At 46.6% G+C, this 12,523-nt stretch overlaps 1 protein-coding gene across 1 annotated transcript in view; it reads right to left on the bottom strand.

Moving 5' to 3' along the window:
• Positions 1-791: 791 nt before the first annotated feature.
• Positions 792-12,523, bottom strand: part of RIN3 (Ras and Rab interactor 3) — a 30,735-nt gene continuing 19,003 nt past the window's right edge. The window contains exons 6-12 of the mRNA XM_018558493.1: positions 12,454-12,518; positions 8,152-9,185; positions 6,367-8,032; positions 5,159-5,467; positions 2,588-2,719; positions 1,974-2,137; positions 792-1,130 (exon numbers count right to left, since the gene is read on the bottom strand). Of these exons, the coding sequence (XP_018413995.1) occupies positions 831-1,130; positions 1,974-2,137; positions 2,588-2,719; positions 5,159-5,467; positions 6,367-8,032; positions 8,152-9,185; positions 12,454-12,518 (3,670 nt within the window). The 3' untranslated portion in view covers positions 792-830. The remainder of the gene's footprint in view (positions 1,131-1,973; positions 2,138-2,587; positions 2,720-5,158; positions 5,468-6,366; positions 8,033-8,151; positions 9,186-12,453; positions 12,519-12,523) is intronic.

Raw genomic sequence — 12,523 nt, forward strand, 5'->3', positions numbered from 1 at the left:
CAACAACCTGATAGTTATGTGCAGAGTGAGCAAAGGTTATTAGAGCACCTAAGCTAAAGTTTTGGCTTCAGCTGCACATTAGGCATGCACATATGGTCACATAACTGGTTGAGCACTCAAGGTACCCCCAAGGCCTGAGACACTCCACCACAGGGGTCGGCAACCTCAGCACTCCCAGCAGTTTTGGCTTCAGTTGCACTTTAAGTTGTCAACAGAACAGGAGCAGAAGGTGACTCATCCAATGGGGACACTGGATCCGATGATTACTGGACCTCACTGTGGGGAGATTTCCTCTCACTTCCTGATGCGTCTACAAAGACAGGAAGTAAAGGGAAGTCTTCCCAATGGGACACCCTCATCTACCTTATCATAAAGTTGCGTCTTCAGGTTACGAACCTGGACCAAACCACATGCCTGCGCTCAGATATTTACCTGCTCTGACATCGTATTCCCAAGTAATGTTTCACTTTCGAGATAAAATAAACTTTATTTACAATCTAGGTCCCTTTGCCCTAACAATATCCCCCGATTTTCCTTATTTTGGTCTTTCCCAAAATGTATCAAATCTCTGAATCAGTTTCTGTAACACTGCACATAAATGTATAACTGAACTCCAATACTGCAAACCTTTCACCATTGAGGACCGCAGGAAGGACACTTTGTACATAAAACCGACGTCTTCCCGCTTTGTTTGCCCGCAGGACTGGAGCGCCTCAATACGGACCTGCACACCGAGGTGGACAAGTGGATTGGACCAGCCAGCACCATCTCATCTCTCAGCGTCCGGCACAACGTTCTGTATGGTGGCAGCCCATCCCGTCGTGAGGCGGCTAGAGGAAATGAAGGTCCTTCATTGGCGTGTCTTCCTCCCCTGCGGTCTTATACAGGAAGTGGAAGTCCAACTTTTGCTCGTTCTTCAGCAGGCGGGATTTCACCTGCTGCGGTAACGCGTCCTCGGCGAGGCGGTAGAATTGTTCGTTGATGAGGACGAAGAGGCCGTATTTGTGGGGCTCGGACACCTCAAATTTTTCCACGCACTGTTGGAGCACCTGGGCGACCCTCGTGTCTGGCTTGGTGGCCAAGGTCCTCGTGTTCACGTCCAGCTCTTCGAAGGAGATGGTGATGAAGTCCTAGAGAGAGATACAGAGAGAGAGAGAGAGAGAGATACAGAGAGAGAGAGATACAGAGAGAGAGAGATACAGAGAGAAGACATCGGGTCAATGAACGGGCCAGCTGGGGGACTGCAGTTTATATATAGCTGTTGTGACTAATGCCCACCATGTAGCTCATGGGGCAAGCTGGACGTGTGGTTCTAAATGCCAATACAAGTCTTAAAATGGGTCAGCAACAATATGACGGTCCAAATGTTTAGAATCTGAACTCTGGACTACAGAACTCCCATCCCATCCCCATTTCATCAAGGTGAAGAGAACGCACTTCCTGTGTGACCCGAGAACAGGAAGTGTGTTTCTGGCAGGAGCACCAGGAGAAAATCCTGAAAAAGCCACCACATTTTGGGGTTTACATAAAACTTTAACTGGGATTATATGAATGGAGTTGTATCTGGCAGAAGTAAAAGATGTTGGGGCGGCATTGTAGGTGGTGGATAAGGTGGTGTTGTGGACACCCCCCCACCTCTATTGCGGGAAAGATCTTCTAAATTTGACATAGAATGACACTTCCATATTAATTTAGACCTGTGTAACCTCAGCACCCACATTTGTCCTCGGTCATTAAGTCAGGACCCAAGTCACACTGCACTGGAACTCACGGCATTAGGGTACCGCCCGTTCCAGTGCGGGCGTACGAACTGTGGGTGAGAGATGCGTTTGGGATACCGTTTAAATAAATGGCAAATGCAACGCACCTCCCACACCAGAATGCACGGTGGGTGCGACTGCATGTTACAGTGCGGTAATCCCATCAAACTCTATATGCGTACAGGAAATATTTATACGGTCCAATGGTCCAACCTGTATGGAGGAGCGAGACACCCTGGCCTTGTTCAGCGTCCGTCTTCTTTCCCAGCGATGGATGGAGTCTTGCACCTCCAGGCTGAGCTGCCGGGTCACTGTGATCTTATCGTAGTTCTTGATGTGCTCCACAGCCCCGTAGGTGGTGGTCAGGTAATAGGAGCCTGAAGGAAGGAGACGGACTGTTAAAGTCATTGCTAAAAAAGGCAAAAAACAATTCAAGAACTTCTCTAGTGCCTTTCAGTCAGTGCTGGGACAAGGTCCTTTAGCACCTCCCCCTTCATGAACCACCTCAGCAGCATTGGTTGCAGGTTCTGCCCTTTTTTGTGCCCCCTCCTGCTGAAGTGCCCAAGGCAGCCGCCCCTTCTGCCTACCCGTCAACGGCCCTGTTTCCAGGGGACACAACATAGAAACGTACACATCGGTTCTTGCCCCAGATGAGTTTATGGCGCACAGATCACTTTGGACTGATATTACAATACTAGAAGGCTTTCAGAAATCAATCTCAGTTACGGGAGGAACCTAAAAACTCCAGGGACACAGAACCCTCATGGAAATGAAATCCAGGACTCAAATACAACTTCAGGCAAATCTACAAAGTCGGCGGCCATTACCTTCTCCCAGCTGCAACGAAGGGTCCATCAGCTCCATCATATACTCCACGTCCTGGAGAAGGGCCACGAGGTCGCAGCGGGCCAGGACATACATGAGAACCGGGAGAAAGTCGTCGGCTCCGTGTGGCTTCCCTGGGGAAGAGACAGAATCCAAAAATCACTTACAGGTGGAACAATTGCCCCGGAAGGGCTCCCCATGGGGGTAGAATAGTCCAGGATCACGTCATTTTAGAACATTTTACCCTTTTGTGACTAGAGATCACTGATGCCCTGATGCCCAGACCACACTGAGCAGCGTCACCATGCATCGGTTATCTGACCAATTCTCTTTCCCAAATAATTTTAACTTTTTTTTTAAAAACGAGGCTTTTATTTGGTGCAACATTTTAATAAATATCTTCCTTACATGCCCTATTGTGGGCTATCAAATGCACAAAACAAAAAGCTTTATTTAAAAACAAGCCAAAACATGTTTTAAACACTTTGTTGTGGCTTAAGATATCTGTTGGTGACAGTGGTTTATAAAACAAAGCCATGTGATCACATGATCAGGAATCACAGCGGCTGGGTTCCCGATTGATGGTCTGCCTGAGCAGCTGTCATTGACAGCGGTTGCACAGAATGAGCAGCGGGCATGAGTACGTGCTGCTCATTCAAAAAACAGAAGATAGAGAAACTTTTCCCCTGCAGAGGGCTACACGCAAGGGATCGTCACTCTCCGGACTTCAGACATGAAAGGGTTAAATTCAGCCTAATAGCAGAGCGACTCCTGATTGCTCCGCTAGCTGAATCCTTGTAGCGGACAGCGACCTCATTTTTCCGAATCTCAGACCCTGAACAAGCTAAAGTGTGTTCCCAGGTTCATGCCCGGCCTTCCAGCCTGGGCCTACTCCGGTCTCCAGCCTCACCTACCTACAAGGGATGGCTTTACAACTACAACACTATTTCTTTTAACCACAACGCTCCAACTACATTAGGCGCCAGCGTCCATGATGCACATTCCAAGCCCAACTTTTGAAGAAAAAAAAATGCAGGTCCAATTTTTCACCCATTGCTGTGTATTGGCAGTCCATTTAAAATGAATGAGCTGCTTCACCGCAACAGACCTTAATGCAAAATACTGCAGATTAATACACCACAACAGACTCGACATATGAAGGGGGTCCTAAAACTTGAACAATGGCGGACTCAGTGAAAGCCGGTTTAATGAGGAAGGGGGGGACCATTAAATTAATTCTGCACATACCCAGGGGAGCATATGCCTAAATTTTAGTCTGTATTACAATGTAAAGGTTGCACGACCACTTCTCCTCCTGCAGGGGTCACTGGTGTATCATCTTATCACTACCCATTGCACAAGGCGTTCCAACACTCATATGTTACATCAGCAGTTGCAGTTAGTTAACGTTTACAGAATTTGTGTAACCAGAGGTCTGCAGGTTGTGTTGTGGTGAGGAGGACGGGTGTGACAATGACTAACTTCTTATACAGGAACAGAAACATATACAATCAGAACTGTATTCCCCCGTTTTGCCCTCGCTTGAGTCAAATGGGGGCTGATTTTGGTTCATGTGCACCAATCTAAAATCAGAGGGATGAAGAATTATTACTCTGAGCTCAAGCAATACTCTTAAAGACTTATGTTTTATCTTGAATTCCTCCTGAAAAACAGCAGAGAACTTCCTGTGCCTAGACACCCCTGTCCTGTAGCCCCAAAACTATATCTGCAGTGTGAGAACATCTAAGGCACTGCTGCGGTGATGTCACTGATGTCACTGCTGTGCTGCTCACTTTTTTTTCCTTGCTGGAGAGGGAGCTGTACCTGAGGACAAGTAGTGCAAGACTCTCCCTGCTTCTGCTTTGACCTGTGCTTCCTCCACCTCTCCCGCTGCTTCTTCATCAATACCCCACCAGCCATCGGGGGGGGGGGGGGGGGGGGTGATCTATTACATCAGTCATCAGGTCACCAAGGGGAGGCAGATCTGACATGAGGAAACAAAGCCCTGTCTCTACAAAGATAGCTGTTTCCATGCAAAAATACAGTGCAGAAGAAGGCATGGCAAAATAGTAATAAGGAAAGATAGTTGCAGAGAGACCACAGACAATACTGGTGGCTGGTCCTATGTCCAGGGGCGTCCCGAGGCTGGGTGACACCCGGAGCGGTAACCGAGTGTCACTGCGCATGACGTCATCGCGCACGCGCGGCAGTATTCTGATACCTGCCGGCGGCTATCTTGGTGATGGATGCCGGCAGAGAGAGGAGGGGCGCCCGACTTTTCAGAGGGGGTGGCACCAAAATGACTGAGTCATTTTGGTGTCACCCCTCTAATGGTGTCACCCGGGTGCGGGCCGCACCCCTCGCACCCCCTTGTGACGCCACTGCCTATGTCTTTTAATTTGCCTTTTTGGGCACAGCTTTTACAGTGCAGGTTCTCATGGCCCAGCATGGAAAGAGAGCATGGCCCTGAAGAGGTCAAACTAGTTCCCAACCCTTTCATTGGCATCATGAATGGCGTCATCATCATAGACAACAGGTAAGGAGAGCAGATACAGGATGGACTGAGCACATACCTGGGTTCCCGGTGGCCATGGAGTCGTAGATGAGCTTGCATGCCTTCAGCAGGTAGGTGATCTTCTTCTCTGGTGAGTAGGTCTTGTGCATGGTGCTGAACTTGTGGATAATCTTCTCCATCACGCCGCTGTCTGGCACGCTGGTGCTGATGCCCAGGTCGGTGGAGGTCGTGTCCTGGATGACCAGCTGGTTCTCGGTCAGAAGTCTCATCGAGCCGTCCTTGTTGTGGATCTCCCGGAGGTAACATTCGATGGGGGCCTTGAGCGGCTTCAAGACGCACTTGCACAGCGCCGCCTCCACAATGGCGTCTGTGGGGAGGGGGGAGGGGGGAAACATGTAAGGGGAGCGGAAATTAACAAAAAAGAACATGCAGCTTGGGAAGGAAAAAACGAATACGTGATTGCAGGAGATCTGTACTTTCTTAGTAATTTGGGGAACTGCTTTCGTCTACTTGTTCTAAGGGCGCACGTTCCAGGGCTGTCATCCCATCTTTGCCAAAACTTTTCTACTGTTTTGGACATGGAGAAAGTTTAGAGCCTCGGTCAGGCTTTTATTACTGCCCATGTCCCTGTTGGAGAGTTTCCCCAACTTCTTATCGGGACAAAAAGTGATGGAAAATCTCTCCAATGGGGAGATTTGTTTTGGATAAAGTGGGGGAAGGATTAGAACGTGAACAATTTAAAACAAAACACAAAAAACCTAGAAACTAAAAATATTTAACTTGCAGTGAACAATAATTAAATATTAAAAAGGACTAAAAGAGCTTATTCTTCTGCCCGCCATATAGCTGGGCGAATGCAGTTTATGTAGCATTCCTGCCACTAGGTGGAGCCAAAGAGCATAAACATTTCCTATGCTCCTTAGCTCTATCTAGTGGCAGTGACATTGCTCACTTACTGTACTCTACGGAGGAGCACCAGTGTTGTCAACCTATGCTGCTCTCCTGATTTGGACTGCAAACACCTCCCTCTCTCCTCATCCCCTTAACATAGGGGGGAGATGTTCTGTAGAGGACCGGGAAGGCTGCTAAAACATTTTTTGAGATGTCAGTACATTGCGCAGGAAGTGACAAAAGCAATGGATTTCTGGACAGAAATCAACAGATGTTGTACTGGCAGATGTACTGGTAAAATGGTTTGCTCTTGGGTTTAAAAGACACAGCTCTATCATATTATGCATTTCAGCTCTACATTAATCATCCCCTTACCTATTTTATCATCCGTGTATAGATTATAATCCACTATGGACTTCAGCTCAGTGCTCTGAACCAGATAACTCTTCAGCTGGGTCATCATAAGCCGTATCTCCTGCAGCATCTCGGTGCTGGAGCTCTGCTTGGCCATCATCTCCAAACTGTAGGCTTTATAATCCTGAACCAGATTCCCAAAGTACGAGTCTTTGTCATGAGCCATTTCGGCAATCCTCTTCTGCAGCTTCCGGTCGGCAGACATAAACGCCGAGAAGACGTTGGTGATGGCCACGATGGACAGCCTGTTTTTCGCCCTGTTCAGCATAAATGAATGGGACTTCTTGATGGAGGCGCCGGTAAGTCTGTCGCCGTCTTCTTCGGTGCTGCTGGTAGAGGTGGAATCTACCTCCGGATTGGACGATGGGGTATTTGGTCCACTCCTCGGCGAATTCAAAGATGAATCTGAATCCTTTAGATCTTGGGATGTGGAACTTTTTTGCCGTTCTTTTTTGTCCCGGATTTTGACGTTGCCGACGTTGTTGTGGGTTTCAGGATTCTTGGAGGGGTGGTGGAGATCTGGTTTCTGCTGGCCAGCTGCTGCAGAGGAATCTTTAGAGGACAATTTCTTCAATCGCGGTGGCGGGACGGGAGGCAATTTCTTTCCGTCTGCAGGTGTTTTTCGTGGATGTCCAGGAGAGCCAACCTTCTTCTGTTGTAGGTTTTCATTGCTTCCTCTCCGATCCTCTGCTTGTTTCACCAGTGGCTTAACTTTTGGCTTATCGTTCTTTAGCTCAGGAGATGTTGGTTTCTGCCGTGGATCGTGCGTTACAGAAAAAACATTGGATGCATTATCTGGGACTTTCCCAGAAGGTCTCCTTTTTGGGACGGCGGGTGGGACGCGAACTGGAGTCCGAATAGGAGATGCTCCTGGAAGCAGATCATTTCCAGGAAACACATCATTTCCTGAAATTTCTTTATTTTCTTCCAAATTGCTGATTGTCATTTCCGCAGAAGGCTTCTCGATAATATGATCATCGGCGACTGTAGACCCCTCAATGGTGGAAGACCCCTCAAAAGAGTTTTCTGGCTGGCTTAAGGTTGGAGCAGCGGATGAGGAATGAGAGATGTCCGTCTTACTTGCAGGACTAGAAGTTTCAGTTGGTGAAGAGTTAGAAGTAGGAGGAAATTCAGATTCTGAAGGGTTAGTATCAGAAGATGGCGGGTCACCAGAACAACATAGTGTTAAATGTTCCACTGGAGGAGCAACAGAAGAAGTTATATGTTCCACTGGAGGAGCAACAGAAGAAGTTATATGTTCCACTGGAGGAGCAACAGAAGAAGTTATATGTTCCACTGGAGGAGCAACAGAAGAAGTTATATGTTCCACTGGAGGAGCAACAGAAGAAGTTATATGTTCCACTGGAGGAGCAACAGAAGAAGATGGGGAAGACACAGAATGATCAGCTGGGGAATCGTCCAAAGCAGGATTCAAAGCAAGATGTTCATCTGAAGATAAATTAGTCGAGGAACATCGTGAAACCGGCTCATCTGAAGGAGCTTCGCAAGGAGAAGACAGGAGTAGAGGTTCGGTTTGAGACGGAGAAATCAAGCTGGTGTCAGAGGAGCTTGGAGATGCAGGAGAGGCAACCGTAGGAGAACCTAATGTTGGTGACTGGGACTGTGGCTGTATATAATCAGAGGGAGGCGCAGAAGGAGGAACAGACGGAAGTGGAGGCTTAGGTAACGAAGGAGGCGGTGGAGGAGGAGGTCTCCTGTAAACAACTTTAGGGAGCTGAACCTCACAGAAGGCTTCTCGATAATATGATCATCGGCGACTGTAGACCCCTCAATGGTGGAAGACCCCTCAAAAGAGTTTTCTGGCTGGCTTAAGGTTGGAGCAGCGGATGAGGAATGAGAGATGTCCGTCTTACTTGCAGGACTAGAAGTTTCAGTTGGTGAAGAGTTAGAAGTAGGAGGAAATTCAGATTCTGAAGGGTTAGTATCAGAAGATGGCGGGTCACCAGAACAACATAGTGTTAAATGTTCCACTGGAGGAGCAACGTTAGAAGTAGGAGGAAATTCAGATTCTGAAGGGTTAGTATCAGAAGATGGCGGGTCACCAGAACAACAAGAAGTTATATGTTCCACTGGAGGAGCAACAGAAGAAGTTATATGTTCCACTGGAGGAGCAACAGAAGAAGTTATATGTTCCACTGGAGGAGCAACAGAAGAAGATGGGGAAGACACAGAATGATCAGCTGGGGAATCGTCCAAAGCAGGATTCAAAGCAAGATGTTCATCTGAAGATAAATTAGTCGAGGAACATCGTGAAACCGGCTCATCTGAAGGAGCTTCGCAAGGAGAAGACAGGAGTAGAGGTTCGGTTTGAGACGGAGAAATCAAGCTGGTGTCAGAGGAGCTTGGAGATGCAGGAGAGGCAACCGTAGGAGAACCTAATGTTGGTGACTGGGACTGTGGCTGTATATAATCAGAGGGAGGCGCAGAAGGAGGAACAGACGGAAGTGGAGGCTTAGGTAACGAAGGAGGCGGTGGAGGAGGAGGTCTCCTGTAAACAACTTTAGGGAGCTGAACCTCGGCCTTTGCGACACAGTTAGGAAGAGGAAGTTTATCAAAGGTCTGAGCGTTGCCACACTCCTCGATAAAAATAGGGTTCACAAACCACAGCCTGCCACTGCCAGCTGACAGCTCGATTTCACAGGCACAGTCCCTTGGTTCATCCGAGACGTCTCCACTCCGCAGACGGCCACAAGAACCCAATTTATCGGGTTGGGAAATGAGCGCGCCTCTTTTGTCTCTTATGGAAGAGTCCCAGAATCCTGTGCAAATGAAAAAAAAACACAATTTAAAAAGGAAATCACTAGATCATTACAATTTATGCAAAATCCTATCAGGAGCACATTTCATTTCCCTGTTCACTGTGTATCCAAAAACGGACCTTTTTAAAAAATATTAAAATACTTGTTTTTTAACCTTCTTATCTTTGGTTACATTTCAGCGCCACTGATCCGCAACCATTTTGGAGGCACTTCCGCGATGGCTGCATGGTATTTCCCAGGACGGGTTTCCGGATGGTGACAACAGTGGATCATGTCTGTGTAATGGGTGTTGAAACAGCCACCCTGGCATTCCGCCCGTCAGGGTGACAATGCAAAAATTGTCACCCTATACCAGGAAGTGCCTGAAGAAGGACCTCCATGGCAGGATCAGCAGGGATTAATTTTATTGAAATCTGCAGATTTAAAAAAATATATTGCCAACAATGTGTGAAATTGCATTAAAGCCCAACTCCAGCTTTCTCGGGGACCCTTCAGAAAAGTAGAGTTTTTACTATTTGTAGGTCATAAAATTCAACCAAAATAGCAAAGTCTTACAATGAATCCTTATTGTGGGTTTTTGTTCTGATTTACAAACGGGCAGTACAAATATTTGGTATAAGAGTATATTATTTAGTATATCTATATCTATATCTATAGAGAGATAGAGAGAGAGAGAGAGAGAGAGAGAGAGAGAGAGAGAGAGAGTGTCTCAATACGTTAGTAATAGATACAATGTTATGAATCTAGAGACCACTGCAGAGAACAAGCATATGAATGTATTGCGATCCCCGTAGTATCAATGGTAACATCTATAGTCTCATTCCCTCCAGTGGTCTCTTGAATTGTAACATTGCATCTCCTTGCTGACATATTTACTTCCTGTGATCCTCAGCTCCATTTGGTGGCCATAATGAGTAACTTCCCCCATTCACTTGGTTCTTCATCAACCGACTCTAGTCATAAAATAACAGAGTGAATGGGGTAAATACAACATTATAATTCGTTTCGATACCAGATTACTAAAACGAATTTCGTCCGAATCCGAATTCCGAAACAAAAATTTACTTTTGGACCCGAATCCCGAAAAACTAAATAACGCAAAAAATCGAATCAAATTTTTTGCTGGTGCATGTCTATTCTTTATGAATACAGTATACTGAAGAACCAAGTGAATGGGGGAAATGCCACATTATGGCCACCAAATGGAGCTGAGGATCACAGGAAATAAAAGGTTAGTAAAGAGATACAATGTTACAGTTCCACAGTCCACTGGAGAGAATGAGGATAGAATTGTAACCATTGCTATCTCTGTAGTATCACTGGTTACATTTATATGCTTGTTCTCTCCGGTGGTCTCAAATTGTAACACTGTCTCCTTACCAACATTTATTTCCTGTGATCCTCCGCTCCATTTGGTGGCCATATTGTGGTATTTTCCCCATTCACTTGTTTCTTTATCAATATACATAATAAAGAACATTCAACAAGGAGAGAAATTACACAACAAACATTCGATTTTGCACCATTCTCACAACAGCTGGATAACTTGCACAGAAGGAATGTGCCCGCAGTTGCGCTGGATGAATAAGCTCAGTGAATGCTAGATCCCTTAGCGAATGTTACAGTAGATTAAAACAGGTTATACATTTATGGAATATCCATTTTTGGTGCATACAGAATGGTGAATCATAATGAAACCATGTTAGAGCTTGTTCCTAATAAAAGCCCACATTTCCAGGAAGGTGACACTTGCTTTGTGTTCTCAGACATTTTACTAGTAGATTAGAAAGTTTGAAGTACGGAGTGGTTGTTACAGGTGCCGCTCCTGATTGGCCAACAAGTATTTTATAATAGAAGTGCCTGTGGTCAACCCCATGGTGACAACATCCCAATTGCCAAAGCTTCGGTACAAGAGAACTTCTGTATAATATGACTCAATGTCTAGAAAGCCCCGGCACAGGCGGCCGATAAGAACTTAGCGAGAAGGTGAGGACTCCGGCTAAAATGACGTATTAATGGGAAAGACTTAATATGCTTGTAATATCAACTAAATTCAAATGAATGTGGAAGTTCCGCAGACAGTTGACCCCAAATCTCCGTTATCTCCACCATGCAACAGACTTTCCAGTGCTTTGTAATCTGCTCCAAGCCTCCACCCCCGACAGTCTTCATTGTTAAAGTGGATTAAAATCCAAAACTTATTTTTTTTTAAAGCCTAATTCACCTTCCTAGATTATTACTGTAAGGGCTCATCCACCTGTCCAGTGCCCCAATAAACAAGCGCTCAAGCTTTCTGCACAACACTGTAGAATGGAGCACAGCACACAGAGAGATAGGCCGCTGGAGACCCAGATCTCTGCACTTTGCAGTCCGGCTCTCTAGCGTGCTGCTGGCACAGAGTATACCCATCACTGTGCTGAGTTCCCGGGTCTGTACACCTGCTGTGCCCATTATGAGGGGCCCCCACCATCCCTGTGACGAGCTCCTGGGTCTGTACACCTGCTGTGCCCATTATGAGGGGCCCCCACCATCCCTGTGCCGAGTTCCCGGGTCTGTACACCTGCTGTGACAATTATGAGGGGGCCCCACCATCCCTGTGCTGAGTTCCCGGGTCTGTACACCCGCTGTGCCCATTATGAGGGGTTCCCACCATCCCTGTGCTGAGTTCCTGGGTCTGTACACCTGCTGTGCCCATTATGAGGGGCTCCCACCATCCTTGCTAGATGTTTTGCCATATTGATATTATAGGGAATGCAACAGGAGGAGCCTGCCTGGAAGACATCCAGCACCATCCAGATTTCTTTTTCCCTCTCTAGCCCGTTACCACAGTTTCTAGTTTTCAGGAAGCTATGTACAGCACCCTGCCAGCTCCTCCCACCAGCTATGATCCTCCTGCATTGCAAATAGAAGCTCAGAGACCCAGTAATGACATCACTGGGTCTAAAATAAGATATGTAATACAAATGGAAAAGGTTTTACTTAAAAATGACTTTAGCTTGAAGCTTTTAAATGTCTTACTACTACTCATCCACAATTATAATGAAATATTGGGAGGGGGATGGGTGCCTTCTCTAGAGCGTATGCTTTCCAGAGTTTTACTGTTGATTGTGTACGAATCATTTAATTTTGGGAATGATTGTACATTGTTGGGGTGTCAGAAGATTCCCCCCCCCTTCCATGAAACAAATTTTGTTCCAGTTCCCTTCTGGATTTTTAGGATGACGAGTCCAACTACGAAGTTCTGGATGATGTAAGATCGTCCGTTTACCTGACCCAAGGTTGGAGAGGGTTTCCAGGTCCTGCAGGGTCCGGGCTTTGGATATGACATTCGGGAGGAG

Source organism: Nanorana parkeri, unplaced genomic scaffold (assembly GCF_000935625.1).
Source record: "Nanorana parkeri isolate BGI_ZX_2015 unplaced genomic scaffold, ASM93562v1 scaffold344, whole genome shotgun sequence".
NCBI classification, from domain to species: domain Eukaryota; kingdom Metazoa; phylum Chordata; class Amphibia; order Anura; family Dicroglossidae; genus Nanorana; species Nanorana parkeri.